The sequence below is a fragment of the Thalassophryne amazonica genome, chromosome 10 (assembly GCF_902500255.1).
Source record: "Thalassophryne amazonica chromosome 10, fThaAma1.1, whole genome shotgun sequence".
Lineage (NCBI taxonomy): Eukaryota > Metazoa > Chordata > Actinopteri > Batrachoidiformes > Batrachoididae > Thalassophryne > Thalassophryne amazonica.
In genome coordinates, this window is record NC_047112.1 from 41,587,562 (window position 1) to 41,605,851 (window position 18,290).

At 42.1% G+C, this 18,290-nt stretch overlaps 1 protein-coding gene across 1 annotated transcript in view; it reads left to right on the forward strand.

Moving 5' to 3' along the window:
- The window catches only part of pex5la (peroxisomal biogenesis factor 5-like a), a 393,391-nt gene that overhangs the window by 330,688 nt on the left and 44,413 nt on the right, over nt 1-18,290 (forward strand). The window contains 5 exon segments of the mRNA XM_034179894.1: nt 4,140-4,256; nt 7,158-7,170; nt 7,173-7,300; nt 13,379-13,449; nt 14,648-14,866. Of these exon segments, the coding sequence (XP_034035785.1) occupies nt 4,140-4,256; nt 7,158-7,170; nt 7,173-7,300; nt 13,379-13,449; nt 14,648-14,866 (548 nt within the window).

Here is an 18,290-nt window from a genome sequence, read left to right on the forward strand (position 1 = left end):
ACCAGACGGTGAGATCGTCGTCTTGGGAGCCATCTCATCAGCAGCGGATGCTGAGAAACGTCCAGGTTTGATGCACGGTCTGTGAAGAGGAGGGGGTGAGGTCTCACGCTCGTCAGCACACTTCCTGAGGTACGTTGGATTTTTGTGACTAACATTTATACAGTCAGTAAATGTGGTGTCCTCACACCTATGTATTGAGCTGTTTGTTAGTCCTGTATCAGCTTCCACTGCGGTGGAGTTTTGTGAACGGGATGTTCCATGCCTGCAGGTTGGAAGCTGATCAGTAATCAAGCCAGGAAGTGTTTTGCTGTTTGTACACCTTAAGTGTTCTGTGTGTAGAGTGTGGACTCACATAATGTTCCTTCTTTCACAGACTCGGTTGTTTGCGGCCGACCTGGGGGGTGTCGGCGGGGTCCTTGGGTCCGAAACAGCTTCTGGCTCCGGACCGTTAGCGCTGCTGGGAGCGCACCACGCCAGGCCGCATCTTTTTGTATTATCACTGTTATGTATTAAATTCAGTTAGCCTTTGTATCGTGCTCTGCTTATTTCATACTGGGTCCTTCAAACGCTGGTCGGTTCTCCGAGCTGCGTCCGACACATAACACTCAAGGCTGATCAGTATCAGAATTAGCTGCATAAAATCTGATCAGAGCATTCCTAAGGGCCCCTCCACATATAGTGTGAAGTTTGGACGAAGTGCACACTTAGTGCACATGATGCAGGAATCATGAGCAAACCGTGTAATGTCGTCCCTGACTCCGCCTCGTGCACCTGTTGCTACAACTATTTGTGCACACAAGCGTCTGAAAGACAAATTGTGCGCTGTGTGAACCCATCGCACCTTCTCGCGGCAGGTGCCGGCCAAATTCCAGGTGACACGCAACTAACACCGCTCGCATGGCACTTAGAAAATGTGTGGCCAATCGCACTCTTGGCACACCAACCAGACTGCAGACAATCAGAAAAATTTGTCTAAGTCCACACGAGTGTGGCTTTGGTGTATGCGTTGAGAACTGACAGGAGGTGTGTCCGCCCACTGAAGCGGCTGTGGACATCTGTGAATCTGGACAGTCCAGCTGGACACCACGTACTGTGTTTAGAAGGACATGGACAAACAACTGCCCACTGTAACACGGGTGTGTCTGTTTGCTGTTATCAAGTGGACATAAATAAAAACATGTATCACTGTGGCGACGTGCTGCAGCGAGTGAGCACATGCATGGTGCACACAAGCTTGCTCCAGGTTGAAACGGACCGTCAGCTCAGAACATGCGCAGGGCATCTTACTGTCATGTCCACCCATGTAAGCTCTGCTCCACATGACACGGTGTCCTGTGTGGCCGCGTTGTCCACAAGGACACGCACGCAGCGGTTGGAGGACATGCCAGCAGATGTGGACATGAATGAGATGAGTGAACTACTTCTCATTTATGTCATTTCATGACGTATGTGTGTGACCATGGGTCATTTAAAGAGGAACAGAAAGGATCGTATTTATATTGCTCACTTGATAAATGTGGTGTTTTTATGTGGTGTGTGGCTTAAAAATTTTTTGTAATACTTCCATGTCCTTCCTGATATGAGGCAGATTCCCGCAGCTTTCAAAGAACAGCTCCGTAGCTCAGTGGTACAGTGACTGGCAATCAGAGCTTTTGAAATGCATGGACTCGCGTCCAGTGGGTGGTGTGTGGTTTTTTTTTTTTATTATTATTATTCCACATAAGCGACGAGATGTGGTTCCACAGGTACCAGGTTGTTTTTATTTTCTTTATTTATACCACATAAGCGACGCGATGTGGTTCCACAGATACCGGCTGGTTTTTATTTTTTATTTATACCACATAAGTGGCGCCATGTGCTGCACCTGGCACCGTCCCTGCTCGAAAGACTCCAGTACAAGAGTTTGTGCATGAACTCTCGCGCCGGGTTCTTGCACGCCTGCCTGTTGGCACGATGTTTCGTGCGCTAATTTCGAACTGTTTTGCCATTTTTATCCAAACTCCGCCAAACTTTGAATTGTGTGTAAAGGGGCCATAACATATGCACACACACACACACACACTGTGTGTGTGTGTGTGTGTGTGTATAGCCCAATCCATCTAATGCTACAATTAACCTCCACTCTTGAACAAGTCCCTGAGATACTTAAACTCCTCTACCTGGAGCAATAACTCACCCCTGACCCAGAGAGGACAATCCACTGTCTTCAGAGAGATGACCATGGTCTCGGATTTGGAGGTGCTGATTCTCATCCCAGTCGCTTCACACTCGGCCTCAGCCCCACCGAATGCACAAAGGTCACTGTGTAATGAAGCCAAGATAAACAGAGATGTAATTCAGAGATCACAACACAACTGGACACCATCCAGGATACTGGCCATGAACATCACAAACAGGACTGGTAAAAAGGGGCAGCCCTGGCGAAGTCCAACATCCAGCGGGAACAAGTGTGATCTAATGTCTAGAATGCATGCGAGCTCATACTCTAGTCATCCGAGACTGAATTGCACATTGCAGCAGCTACGGTACCCCATACTACTGCAGCACCCCCCACAGGACACCTCGAGGGACCCAATTGTATGCCATTTCCAAGTCCACAAAACATATGTATACTGGTTGGTTTGTAGAATAGTTGAGGAGTACTACTTGCTTGGAGGAGTGTCAGCTTTGACCTTTTGGCCATGTGACGCATTTCTCTGTGCATGATCCAGCGTGTAGGTGCCTCGGTGTTGAGGACCCTAATACCTGGACAAGGACAAGGGATGCCCGCTTTGTGACAGATAGATGGTTATTTTAGAGTTGTGGGAATGGACTGGTTGTCTGCCTGGATGGCTGTCATTCAGGACCCAAGGTGGTTCTGTTGTCGTGGATGCAGTGGCATGCAGCACCAGCACATTCTCCCAGTCTTGAATTGGTCATACTCCTAAGCACCTTCTAATACCCTTGCAAGAGTAAAGAGAATGGAACCAGGATGGAACCTGCATTGGGGGAGGTGATGGTCTAGTGGTTAAGGTGTTGGGCTTGAGACCAGAAGATCCTGGGTTCAAATCCCTGCCTGACTGGAAAATCACTAAGGGCCCTATTGCTCCCAGTGTGTAGTGGCGCCTTGTATGGCAGCACCCTGACATCGGGGTGAATATGAGGCATAACTGTAAGCGCTTTGTCCTGATGCAGATGGAAAAGCGCTATATAAATGCAGTCCATTTACCATTTATTGCTCCTCCTGAATCTGAGGTTCAACTAATGATCTAATTTCTCCTCCCTAGTACCCTGGCATTGGATCTCTCTGATCCAATGGTGCTAACCCTGACTTTCATGCAACATTGTAGAGGCATGTCAGCCATGACATGCCCAACAACATCCAGAAACCCCAGCATCTCAGGGAGTATCTCATCTGCTCGCGGCAACTTGCCACTGGGGACTGTTTTACTACCTCGGTGACTTCCGCTAGGGAGATGGCACTAGATCCACCATAGTCTTCCATCCCTGCCTCCTTGAAGGAGGGCATGTCAGTAGGGTTGATAAGATCCTCAGTGTTCTTTCCACCACCTGATGATATCCTCAGTCCAGGTTGGTTGTTTGAAGAACTAAAATACCTACTATCCAGTTTGTAACATACAGTATTCACTCTGTGTTTGATTACTTAGCAAATAAAAATATATCTTTTCAGAATGTGGATTGGCATTTTGAACAGAAAGGTTATTCACTTGTAGAAACCTTGAATGTTTTTCCACAGCTAATTGAAATGTCACACCAACAGATAGGAGTTGAAATGTCACGTTAATGGAGTTGAAGTCCAAACTCATAATTTCATGAACACACTGAATTCTATTAACATGCAAACTGATATTTCTCTCTAAAAGATTTTTTTACATAATGTGCTTTGTGTCGTGGGATCACTCACATCCATTTTCCCACATATGAAGCATTTATTTAGATTAATGTGAAGGCCTGACAGCAAGAGGGTGACAGCAATGTGTAGCAGCGATTTACTGCGATGACTCATCAGAACTGTGCGTTTCACGGATCACACAGCTTACCCAATGTGATAATTTCCACTGAAGGATGATGGGAAATTACAAGCACTGTTGGTCAATTGTGCACTAATCACATCTGTGCTTTGTCCTGTCATTCTGCAGTCTGACACTGAGTTTTGGGATAAGATGCAGGCGGAGTGGGAAGAACTCGCTCGACGGAACTGGCTGACTGACAACGAGCAGGCGCAGATTCCCTCCACTGTGTCGCCGCATGAAAAGGTCTCTGTAAATACTGCAATCAGCAAGTTCAAAGAAAGTGCAGGAATTTGTCTGGATGAAACAGGGAGAGGTTTAGTTTAAAAACACACACACACACACACACACACATATCCCTGTCTAGATTTTCACGATAGAGTTCCAAATGCTTTCCTGGACTCGGGTGTCAGAAGTGTTACTCTGTGTCATGAAAGTGTTGAACTGGTAAAGAGATTCACCGATTCAGCTGCAACAACATTTATATCACCGGGAGCAGCCAGTCTGCTGTGTGAGTGCCCTAAACCTGTGCAAATCTCTGAAGGGAAGAAGAGCAGTGCTGATTAGTGCTGGACTAGATTGGCCATGTGGGTAGACCAGGGGCTATGTGTTGTGTTTCTCATGTAGAAATGGATTGCATCAGGAAGGGGCATCCTGCAGAAAAGTTGATGGCACTAAACAGAGGTGTTTGTCAGGTATCTTTGAAGGAGAACAAAGGTCCAACTCCTTAGGGTCTGGTGCTCCAGTCTTACCGTATGAGTGTGAGACTTGGACTCTAAGCAGTGACCTAAAGCAATCACTGGATGTCTTTGGTACTAAGTATTTTTGGAGGGCTCACTGGGTACCAATCCATTTTAATCATTTTCATTGTGATGAAATATCAGCTATGATATTTGGGCATTTGGGCAGTGGTTGCGCACAGTTCCGCTAATCCGCTAACTACTAATTAGCGAAGCTAACTTTTTGGTTAGCAGATTAGCATTTCAACTAATTTTGAAAACCATCAGTGGACAACTTAGCTTCCGCTAAATTTAGTTCCACTAACTTTCAGTCCGTTCATATTTTTTTTCAGTCCGCTGATATTTTTTTTTCTGGCATAGTGAATAAAACTTAACAGTCAAAATCATACATGTTAGTCCCTACCTGTTGTGTTTTGCAATAGTCAAATGGTTGTGAACTCAGTCCCTCTCCCAGCAGAAGAGAGCAGAGCGGCCGGCTACTATTCGCAAAAAAACAGTCATTTACTTTCCACGGCACAGACTGACAGGGGTAGGAGACATGAAACACAAAGCATTTTTCACTCATGGTTTTACTTATAAACAACTAATTCTGGACAGTTTATCGACATATGAGCCTTCGTGCGCATGCGTAAGTTTTTTCACGCCTGCGTCATTCGCCTGTGAGCAGTGGTCCACACCCCTTGTCGTATTTTTATTGCGAGTAAAATGTCTGAACGATTTGGAGCTTTGCTGCATCAAATTTTTCCAGAAACTGTGAGAGACAGCCAGGTGGACACCATTCAGAAAATTCAGATGGCTTTCAGGGACGTGGGGACTACACAGATTAAGGAGTGTTACAGACCAGGTTATAAAGACCGCCCACAGTGGCTGATTGCAACGCCGCGCTCCGGAGCTGCAATCGACAGGCTGAAACAACCAGAATCATTTCCAAAGTGAAGGCTGTGTTGATTCCGGGACATCGTCTGACTACCACCTGAAATGGCAGAAGGCGTGGACATCAGCACTTTTTGGCACATTCCACTGTTACAGGAGTTTTGTCATGGAAAAGAGGAGCGGAGGAATAGCGCCACAGACCGCGAATGGCGCGGGACAAAAGCACCTCCGTGTTGGTCTCACAGGAACGGCTTTCAGATTGGCTTTCAGACGGCTTTCGGTGGCTTTCAGTCGTGTGACTATCCGAGAAATTGTGGATGAGCTGGACATGCCAGAACATGTCCTGTGAGGCTTCATCACGGCGTTGCTTTGCGCCATGCGGCTCCACCGCAATGCGTGAATTCCTCCGCTCCTCTTTCCATGACAAAAACTCCTGTAACAGTGGAATCTAATAACATCTGAATTTTCCGAATGGTGTCCACCTGGCTGTCTCTCACAGTTTCTGGAAAAATTTGATGCAGCAAAGCTCCAAATCGTTCAGACATTTTACTCGCAATAAAAATCCGACAAGGGGGTGGACCACTGCTCACTCAAAGCGTGCTCACAGGCGAATGACGCAACTGACAGGCGTGAAAAAACTCACGGATGCGCACGAAGGTTCAAGCTTGGCTGATGTATTCACACGTGATTCAAATCCATACGGTTTTTGCAAAAAATAAAAAGATTGGATAGTTTTCTAACAGACCTCGTATATGCCCGGGGTCGTAAATGACCCCACTCGGCCATTTGAGGGTTAAATTAATTATTCCACTGCAGTTGTTGCTTATTGTACATTGAATCCCATTAAGTCAGACTTAGTTGTGAAGTTCCTATTTTGCTTTGGGCCACCACAGTAGGTTTGGCTTGGGATTTCCAAGTTTCCAACACAACTCCAGCTGTATAAGGGGAATGAGCCTCAGGCAGCCTTGAACCTGGGATATTTCACTTCAGAGACAAGAACACTTATTATTTGTGCCAATGTGCTGTCAGACAACAGAAACTACTATGAAATATAATGAATTGTATGTCATATTGTCAGCATTTACTGGAAGAAGTGGGCTCAGAAAATGAATCACAGTTCAGTTCAGTTCACCCCGTGTGTCTAAAGGAGTTGTAGAGGACGTGAGAGGAGTGACTGTGTGCTTCCTAGCATATGGACAAACTATACTCTGGCTTATTTACCATGCCAGATAAGCTTTTGGGGCTTTCTGATCCCGGTGTAGAGCTAAGTTTTAAAGTAAAGGCTATTTCAAAGTCATCATGTTTAGCATCGTGCAACAGCACACAGGGTAATCACAGTTTGAAAATGCAAACTCTAACATTTAAACAGAAGAAAGAAATAAACCCAAGGGAGGTTTATGTGGTGCGGAAACTATCGATTGCTGCTGCCGGAGCTTTGTCTAAATATACAAACTGCCCAGGACAGCTGCCTACTTCTGCATTTGAACATGGAAACTGACATTGCCACTGTCCCTATCTTTCATTTTCCTGACAGGGTTACTACTTCCACACGATAATCCTTATAAAGACTTGCCTAACGCATTTGAAGAGGGACTAAAGAAGTCTCGAGGGGGAGACTTGCCAAATGCTGTGCTTTTGCTGGAAGCAGCTGTCTTGCAGGATCCTCATGATTCTGAGGTGAATTAATTTATAATGCACACACACACCCACGCGTACACACTTTAACACATGTATGCAGAAGGCCAAGAAAAAGCCGCGCTGCTGTGAGTTGGCAGTAGTTGGATGTCGGCACAAACGTTCAGCTAAATGCAACCTCCTCCACCTCATGTTGAGCAGCAATAGAGAGAAAGAATGCTTCAGTGGGCGCAGATTGTGTGAAATACATTTATCACCACCAGGCCGGACACCGATCACCCAAGGGGAAAACAGTTTCTTTTTCTGTTATGAGCTGTTTATTTTAGCAAAATTATCCAGCTTCTTCATATCGAGTGCAAATTTCTTCTTTTTTCCAATGAGTTGAATAACTGTGGACTTTTCCTTTTTGGTGTATTCTCCACTTTTGTAAAGTGACCCCTTTGGAGGCTAAAGCCACAAAATGCTGTCAGAATTCCCTGGAATATACTAAAAGATGCCTGTTATTCCAGAACAGAATTATACCACGGTATACAGCACTAATATGATCCAGTATTCTTCCTGAGATGCTGAGTAGCTTATTTTTGCACTGTGAAGACTTCGGAGTCATTCAGAATTGTTTAGAAAAATGCCTTTAGAACAGGTTATAATGTATGGCCTTACAGAAACAACTTTTTCTGGAGGTTTTGGGTTTGTTTGTTTTTTTAAGTTATCATTGTTCTGCCCTCTTACATAATTAGGAATATATTTCCATTCATTATTCCCTGAGTAACCCCACTGGGAACTATTTCATTCTCTCACAACATGAAATTATTTTCAGTCATCTGACTTAAGAATTCAAATGTGCTAATAAAACTGTATTTGGGTACTTTGGCTTTTTTATCATAAACATATTCCTCCTCGCTTCATACCCTGAAGCCAATTTAACAAATTTGCAAATTCCAATTCTTAGTACACCAGCCCAACCAAAAAACAGTTTATTGTCTGGATCTGCACCAAAGTTCACCTGTGGGGAAACAATAATGGGATCCTTTGATGCTGACTGTGACCTGGATCCTGATCACTCATTTTTACTTCTGATCGCTCGCCTATCAATCTGACCATGGTCTTTGATCCTTATCTCTCAGCTTTTATTTTCTATTGCTCACCTGTGACCCTGATCTTTGGTCCTTTGTTCCTCAGATATGATTCTGGTCACTCATCTTTGTGTTCCTGACTGTAAATACTTACATGCTATGTTGACTTAATGTAGTTAAGGAAACCGGACCTACAAAAGTTGGTTGCTTAAATAGGAAAGCAACTGTTGTTATTGTGTGCTGTTTTTTTCAGTTTATGCAGTCCGTAAGGACGGACAGCTGGACTCAGCACCTCACTGTGGAAGATGTTGTTTTGTGGCCCACTTGACATAAAGCAACAGTCAAAGTGTGGACACATTTCTGAATGGTTGTGTCAATAGATTAAGTAAATGTAGCATTCATTTTAAGAGTATGATTTTTTTTTTAATCCTGTTGCTGACCTTTTATTTCAATTACTTAACTTTGATACTAAAAAAACATTTATTTGATCCTGATTATTGAACTTTGATTTTGATCACTTTTATTCGATCCTGGTCCCTCACCTATGATCCTGATTGCCGAGCTTTGATCCTGATCAGGTGTATTTGATACTGGTCATTAATGTTTTATACCAAATACTGAACGTTGATCTTGATTAGACTGTGATCCTGATCACTGACCTTCAGGCTTGGCATAAACCAATTTGCCCCACTGGTCCACAGGGCCAGTAGAATTTAGAAGGTAGTGCCCACAGTGTAGGAGCACTGCCATGGTTTTGGCACGCTAAAGTTCTGATATTCCACCTTGAAATCTTGCAAATAAACTGGCTATATTATATAGCCAGTGCAGAAAAAAAACATAAAATAGTCTATGGACCATGAAGTTAAAAAAACAGAATTTATCAGAGGGCAAGTGTAAAAAATAAAGTGACTCCCATAAAATTTAGAGGGCATTTTTTTAGCAACCCTCAGAGTTGGCTAACTCACAGTCAGAAATGTAAAATACGATGTATGTCCATATCAAACTAAAAAGTATGCCTTGTCTGGATTGGAGTTATAGATCTAAAAATTGGGAAAAAAAAAATGCTTGGCTCCTTTGCTAATGTTATTACCGTGGGGTTTCCACAAAGGCAAGCTGGTTAGACTTTTAAAGTAGCTTCAAAACAGCCAGGGTCTCCAAGGACCAAGCATATACTTTACTCACTTGTCAGCATACGATGGATAGGCCCTGCAGATTTGGCAGAAATCCTCATTCTTCTCTTGGTCATGACCAAGCCATGGCCATTTCTGTGGCCAGGTCGGACAAACCTCTCTTCCTCTTGTTTCTTTCATATAGCCTGTCTGTCTCCCTTAACTCATCTTCACTAAGGGCCCTGTCCTACTGGGGAGAGGATCAATTGCTCATGAACTGAGTACACAAATTACGGGCGTTTGTTAACGTCCGCAACAAAAATGGCCAAAAGACAAATGTCCCAGTATGAATTATGGAGGTATTAATAATATATAGCGAATATATGATGAACAATCACTGTTATATAACACATGTAGTGAGGAAACTGATCCCACACATTTAGATTATCACGGCAGTATTACGGGTGTATTATGAATGCATCGCACACGTGTTGCGCGTGCACGGCATCTGCATTGCGGTCATAAAATAAGCGCACTCGCTCCTTTCGGCATCACTATTCACACCAACAATACAGACTCTGGAGCAAGTGCTGGACTTGAACAAGTTGATCACAGAGTTATTGTTCATTTTGTCATGCGAGGGTTAACTGTTCATGAGTTTGGGGAGCAGGAGGGGGGAAGCAACTCGGGGTGTGAGACGGTGTGTGTCAGAAAACAGCAACTGTGGCAGCAAACTCTTCCTTTTGTTGGTGTTAAATAAAAGTCCTGGATTGCAGCAGCTATTACGTCTTTGTGGATTGACACAGCCGGACCGGCACTGACTGGCAGGTATGTCGCTTTCTGCCACATATAGTACTTTGGGTTTACGTGACATGTTTGTTATGCATTCACAGATTGTCCGCAAATCAGCTGCAAAGCAGATGTAATGAAAATGCTTTATTCATGGCCAATTTGTATGCATTCGCTACAACATATTTTAGTTTGTGATGTGGACATGATGGGCACGCAATATATCTGTTTTACACACTGTCCCGGTCCACTGCCAAGCCGCAAATCCCCGTCAGTTGCGGATATCAGCGGTTAACGGCAGATATACAGCGCATAGAGTGAGTATGTATTGTGTATGAATTGAGTATATATGGAGTATGTAAGGCGGATGTCATCCGCATTCAGATTTTTGAACAGCTCAAAAATCCTGGCTGCGGACATGTGTCCCTCTGTGGATGATCACGGATGTGTTCGGATGACGGCCGACTCATACAGGCATGTTACACGGATACTGCGGATGTTTGGACAATATGGGACAATTTTGTGCGCATTCCATACGCAAATCCTCCTAAACGCCAGTGGGACAGGGCCCTAAGCTTCCTCTTCTGACCAATTCCTTTAGCAAAACTCTTTCCTGGTTGTTGTCCGGGTTTGGGTAGATGTAGTTTAAACATATTTCAATTTGAATTTCAAAGCATTCTGTTAGATTTGCGTCTTGTTCATCTTAGTTTCTTGCAGCTTCCCGCACATTTAAAGATGCTAACGAACATTGCAGAAGATAGGGGACGGAAACGGCCAAATGCACACTCCATGCATCGACAACATGCATTACAATATGCACGAGAGTCTGTGGGAGATTGAAGCGTGGTTAGGGACTGGTATTAATAAGATTTTATCTATCGATACCATTATCAATTCCGCTTATCGGTCTGATTCCTTATCGATTCCTTTATCGATACTACTTGTGAATTTTCTGTGTACTAAAAGTAGGCTTTAAAGGTTTTCTATGTCAACAACATTTTATTGATTCTTAAAGTAAATAAATATGAAATTGGTCACTGGATCCTTAAACTCTGGACCTAAATAAACTCAACATGGTGGCTCCTTGATCCTGAATATAAAGAAATAAACAAATCTGTAGTTTTTTGTCAAAAGCATTTCCTTTCAGACATTATTAGCATGAATGTCTTTTCATACCTCTGACATGAACTCTTGCAGCTTGCTGTGTTTCAGTCAGCATCAGTTTAATTCATAAGAATGCAGGACATCTCATTTTGGGAAGAAAAAAAAACGTTTTATTTTCTGTATTACAGCGTGTGGCAAAGAGGTGTCATTTTATTTAAAGCAGCAATTCGTTTTGAATTTATTACTTCCGACCGGACTGTCTCTCAGCAGAGAGTCGCGCAGCACTTGGAGCTGTGCCAACGGAACGGAGGACGATTCTCGTTTCTTGACTGCCACAAGACAAGATCCCACTTAGCAACTTTAATCTGCACAAAACTGACTCACAGTCACGATTTACAATTTTAATGGCTTTGAGAGGAGATAAGAAGCGGATTTGCCACTTCTGAAGAGTTATTATTACTATTATTGCTGTTGTTGTTGTTGCTATTATTATTAATATATAAATTTTAAAAATATTACAATTTTTAATACATTTGACTCTTTTACAACAACATGCACTGAGCCATGAATTATTATACAGAAAACAAATGCACATAAACATGCTGAATACCACCAGCTAATGCTAACTTTAATATTGAAAAATGCATAGACATGCTAATGCGTTAGCATTGGTCCCGTTTTTAAGTTATAAATACATCTATCAACTGTTTCAGAAGACCATAACAGGTCGGTTTAACATAAAGGGTATATATTACTCACAGGCATATGCTCTTTAGGGTTTTAGCGGGGAAAAATTAAGATAAAGTCCAACGACCCAGCGCATCGAGCCATTGCTTCATTGGTTCATGCTTAAAAGTGCAGTCGCTCTGCAGAAGCGGTTGATTACAGACCTGCTGCAGGGTCTGCAATCAACGTAGAGAAATGATCATTTTCCCGACAAAGACCCTCAAAAACAACGGCCGCTCTGAAGGACCGATAAGGGAATCGTTAAGCAAAAAGACTATTGATATCAGTGGATTGAATAATTTCTTAACGATACCCAACCCGAGATGCAAGATGTGGTCCGTGGTGCAAGACCAAAACAAAGAAGGAGAAGAAGAACACCAAAACAAACATGGCGGACTCTGTGAAGTTTGATGACACAGAGATGTGAAGAAATTCGGCTTTGCCGCCGCAAAATATGGTAAAATAAATAGAATTTTGCGCATTTTGTAGTGGCCCGAGTGGGCCATCATTTGATAAATTGTACTGGCCCATAGTGGCCCAAACGTGGGCCAAATCGGCACCGGGCCAGTGGGCAAGTGGCTATGTCGAGCCCTGACCTTTGATCCTGATTATGTTCATTTGATCCTAATTGCTGACCTTTGATCCAAATTTCTGAACTTTGACCCCAATTGTTGAACCATTATCCTGATCACTGTTATTTGATCCTGATCATTGTATTTTGATCCTGATCATTGCCCTTTGATTCTGATTGCTGAACTTTGATGCTGATTACTGTTATCTGATCCTGATTGCTGAGCTTTGATCGTGATAACTGTTATTTGATCACAATTGCTGGCCTTTGGCCTTGATCACTCACATTTGATCCTGACTTGACCCTTGATATCCTGACTATTGAGCTGAACGTTGATCCTGAGTACAGAATAAACCCAGTCAGGATCAAATTCCAACATTCATGTTCAAAGTCATATCCACCCCCTTGATCCAAATCCACCCAAATTTTATGGGTTCTTCTTTGTCCCAAACCTGCTCACAAACAAATCCAACAAAAACAAACAGAAGTGAGAGTGATCACTTAACCTCCTTGACAGAAGTAATAATTTACAAAATAATTAACACTTTCTCAGGAAAGGTGCCAGTCTGTCTCCTATTGGTGGCTGAACACTTGTGTCTGGGAATTTGAAGTACTTTAATGTGCTCCATTCACTCGGACAGTGTGCCTGATAGATGATCAGCAGTAATGCTTCTGTCTGTCATCATTTAATACTGCTTGTGTCTGCACGCTGCTCTTTTCCGTGACCCATTATTCCATTTTCCTGCAGGCTTGGGCAAGTCCTGGGACCACACAGGCTGAAAATGAGAATGAACAAGCAGCAATTGTCTCCCTCCAAAGGTAAGGAGAAGAAACTACATTGAAAAACACTTTATATTTATTAATCGTGTCAGCCATGATCGATCTTCCAGCTATTACTGGAAGAAAACATCATCAAACTCTGCGTTTTAAAGATAAATTTAAAAAAAACCCAACATTTCTCAGTCAATTTGAGGTTCCTGTGGACTTTTTGATAGTCTCCCCAGGAATATGCATTATTAAGATTGTTCTGAAGAGCATGAAGACCAGTGAGGGCTTCATGTTGATTGGGGGTTTTAGAATTCAAAATGAAGAAAATTCAGTTCACTGCCAGAATGAATGCAAATCCAATGACTCCTGTGCATTATCACCCCACCCCCCAACAATCATAGATCCATAATGGTTGGCTGACTTGGAGATTTTATCATTTACCCACAAAAGTCTGCAGTTGTACACGGACAATGATTTTGTAAGGCTGAAGTATATATGAAACAGTTCCACAATAGGAAGTAGCCTGCTTTCATTTGCAACACTGCCAAAAATAGAAAATACACCTGCTCTATGATCAGAGGGATCCTGCTGCACCTTTTACCAACACATTTGTCAAACTTTAAGAACAGGGGTTTCTATTGACTCAGAAAACTGTGAGAGAAAGATGGACATGAGTACGTAAATCTCTTTTTTTTATTTTTAGAGGAAATTTAGCAGTTCTGATTTTACTGACCAAAGACAGATTATATAAACCTAACCTCCAGCACGTTGCAGCACAGGGGATGGAAATAAATTGGGTTGTGTGAGATTATGAGAGCTTTGGTAAAGTTTGTGTATTAAGTGAAGCAAATCTGGATTAAAAGTCTTAATGAAATATAAATCTGGATTTGGCCAGTTCTTCGAGTCTTTTAAGTAATTCAGGTTGTGATTCAGCCAAAATGTTGACTTCTTTTAATTACATGTTGTTCACATGACGTAAGGGGTAACTTTAGCCTTTAGCTTCATTATAGGCACGCGTTCAGTCAGAGTAAAAATGCAAATCTAATGCAAAGCATGAAACCCTGCTGCTTTGGAAGGAATGAAAACCAGTCCCACTGCTGCAGCAGCAAAGAGGGAAGAGAACCTGGCCTCAAATCATTAGCCTCCACCTGATGTTTCATTAAAACAGTCTGTCAAATGTAGATTTGCCTTTGAAGTACATATAAAACACCAGCTCTCTCCCCAATTGTGGGGTCATGTCTCCATCCAGGTGCTTGGAGCTCCACTCTAACAACCTCCCGGCGCTCATGGCCTTGGCAGTGAGCCTGACCAACACTGGTATGCGCCAGGACGCCTGTGAAACCTTGCTCTGCTGGCTGCGCCACAATCCCAAATACAAGCACTTGCTTAAGGGCAAGACCCACCTGATGGGATCCCCAAACTCCCAGCGAAGGTTGTCTCATGTTCCAATGATCGGCAGACATGAAAGGTACCGATTCGACAAGCAACATGTTTGTCCATGCGTATGCAAAATGGACATTGTGTTGAATTAATTAAGCAATATGTGATGGGAAAAAACTAATGAAAATGATACAAAGCAGATGCATTTTCAACCACAATATGAATTCTAGCATGATGAGATTAATTAAATAAAGATTGTAACATTGATTTACCTCAAAACTTTGACGTGTACAGTGGTGGGCACAGCTAACAAAAAAGTTAGCTTTGATAAGCATTTCAATCCGCTAACTGAAAAGTTGACTTTTATAAAGCTAAACTGATAAATCCCTAAAAGGTTTTGCAGAATTTACAGGTAAAAGCTAAACTGATAACTTTAAGTATTGACTTCAGTACACACCAGCTACTGACACGAGTCAGCGCTTCTGTCTCAGATTGGACTTCTCTCAGCAAAAGAGACCTGGTGATCAGACAGAAAGGAGAGAGGAAAAAAAAAGATAATTTCTCTTCACACCATACAGACCTGCCGGTCATTTCACTGGAGTCTTGCACAGGCAAACAGTTTTGACTCATGGTTATAATTTTAAACAAACTAATTGCAAACAAGTTATTGTAATTTTACAAAGTGAAAATATCAGCTATATGTTTTACTTTTAAAGTAATGCACTAATTTTGAAGGTTTTAGCGTTTAGACACACATGCCGCATTGCATTATGGATACATCAGTTTCCTGACGTCAGTGGTTGGCTGGTATGGATGGCTATAACACAGTTAATGAAACGTGTAGTAGCTTTTACAAATAAATCTGTATTGTAAATATGTCATCTTTTTCATTTGTAAATAAAGGCAATTTGAAAACTGAAAATTCTATCTGTTAAGTCCTTCATCACTTTTAGCAAATGTGTGGAAGCTCACATTGCCAAGAACACTGCCATCTACTGGTAGCAGCCAACCACTGACGTCAGGAAACTCCCTCTTCCTTTCTGTCTGGTAGTCGTCTCTGCTCTTATCTGCAAAGGATAGAGCTCTACAGCTCTACCATTCATGGCTGTCTGTCTGCTACAAAGCATGTAGGCTAACAGACAGTCACTAAAATCTTTGATTTCACACTTTACAAATGTTTTTAACTGTTAAGCTTTATTCACTATGCCCGCAAGAATATGTTAGCGGTCTAAAATGTATCGGAACTGAATTTATTGGAAGCTAATTGGTCCACCGATGGTTTTCAAAGTTATCTGGAAGGCTAATCCGCTAATGAAAATGTTAGCTTCGATAATTAGCGGTTAGTGGATTAGCAGAACTGTGCCCACCACTGGATGTGTACTATAAATGACTGAAGAGGCAAGATGCTGAGTGTGCATGAGGACATGTTAAACTCACTGACTATTGTACAAATAATGTTTTAAGAGTGTAATGGTAAGAATATTTGTATGAGTTGAAAGATGGAATGTATGGAACCAAAATGAATGCTAAATGGAATCAAATTACTTGAAAAATCACCTAAATCGTGCACTGGAGTATTTTTTCTACACAATGGCACAAATAATAATAAATGCCATGTGACATACAATCCACCAATCAAATTACAAGGATCTATTTAGGTGTTATATAAAAACGTGATGATATATTTTACATCTGAGGTCTTCCAAAATAGGATTCACTGTCTCTAAATATAAATTTACACTGCCTGTAAAAATAGTTACTACAGAAAGTGACACCTTTATGTTGCTGAAAGTTCTTTGATGTTTCTCTGTCAGTGAGAGCAAAAAGTCATTTCAAGGCCTTTTAGCCACAGCTGGAAAAGTTCTGAATCCACTGGCACCCACAGCTATTGTCTATTCATCTTGTTAAAACCTGTGAAATGGAAGTGTTGGTATATCAGACTCTGCCCTTGAAGGTAACATTACTTTGTCACTCCATTAATTATCTTGTCAATGTTTCACCATGGACATTTCAGACTGCAATATTGTGTACTAGGACATTTCAGCCAAAAAATTATATACCATAACATGGATGTTTTGTCACAAATTACATGTGCGTCTCAAAAAAATTTGAATACTGTGAAAACTTCAATACATTTTGTCAGATATATCAGAAACACAAAATATAATACATGACCGCATGTGTGTTTGCTATGCACAGCCACAGTAATTAAGCAACTGACTGGGGGCACCAAGGGGGACGTCACTGGGCCCCTTAGGTTGAAAGCACACGTGCGTGAACACACATACACACACAGTTAGTCTTATATATTAGATCACGACCCACTCACTGAAGCCCTTATTTTCGCAGTTCACATGGTACTGAGGTCAGGTAGCAAGCATGACACTTTACTTACTACATAGTAGCAGCTGGCTAGGGTGCACTTTAATTACAATCCGAATGGGCCAGAGTGCACAGCGTTGAGTTTCAGATAGTAAGTCTCTTCAGCTGCTCCCTTGTTTGCACTTGGGGTCGCCACAGCAAATCCAAGGTGGATCTGCATGTTGAATTGGCACAAGTTTTACGCCGGATGCCCTTCCTGACGCAACTCCACATTACATGGAGAAATGTGGCAGGGGTGGGATTTGAACCCGGAACCTTCTGAACTGAAACCAAGCGCATTAACCACTTGGCCACCACCCCTGCTCTTTCAGATGAAAGTATTTTTTACATTTCATTTGGAAATCAAGGTCCCAGTGTTTGGAGGAAGAGTGGAAAGACACAGAATCCAAGATGCTTTAAGTCCAGTGTGAGGGTTCTACAGTTAGTGATGATATGGGGAGTCATGTCATCTGATGGTGTTGGTCCACTGTGTTTTATCAAGTCCAAAGTCAATGCAGCCATCTACCATGAGATTTTAGAGCACTTCATGCTTCTGCCTGCTGACAAGCTTTAAGGAGATGCTGAGTTCCTTTGCTAGCTGGTGACTGCTTTACTGGCCATGGTATTACTGTACTTAATTGTCAAGAGGGAGATGAGAGACACCAGACTTAATAATACAGACAAACTGAATGGTTCCATAACATCTCAGCGGTGCCACAGGTTGATGACCTCCATGCCGTGCCGTATTAGTAATTCATGCAAAAGGAGCTCCAAACAAGTACTGAGTGCACAAATGAACATACTTTTAATAAGTTTGACAATTCTGTATTATAAATCATTTTTTATTGATCTTATGAAATATTTGAATATTTTGAGATACACATTTTCTAATTTTTGGAGCTGGAGGCCTTGATTCAATCAATTAATATTTATTTCTATAGCCCTTTACAGCAGCCAGATGGTGTCCAAAGTGCTTTACAGTAAAATCAAAGAACAAGAATTCACAAAAATACGACAAACATACAATAGTTAAAGGGACACATAAAAACAAAACACATCACAGCACCACTAGGTATTAAAAGCCAGTTTAAATAAATAAGTCTTGAGCTTTGATTTAAAAAGTGCTGGATCAGAACTAGTGCGTAAATCAG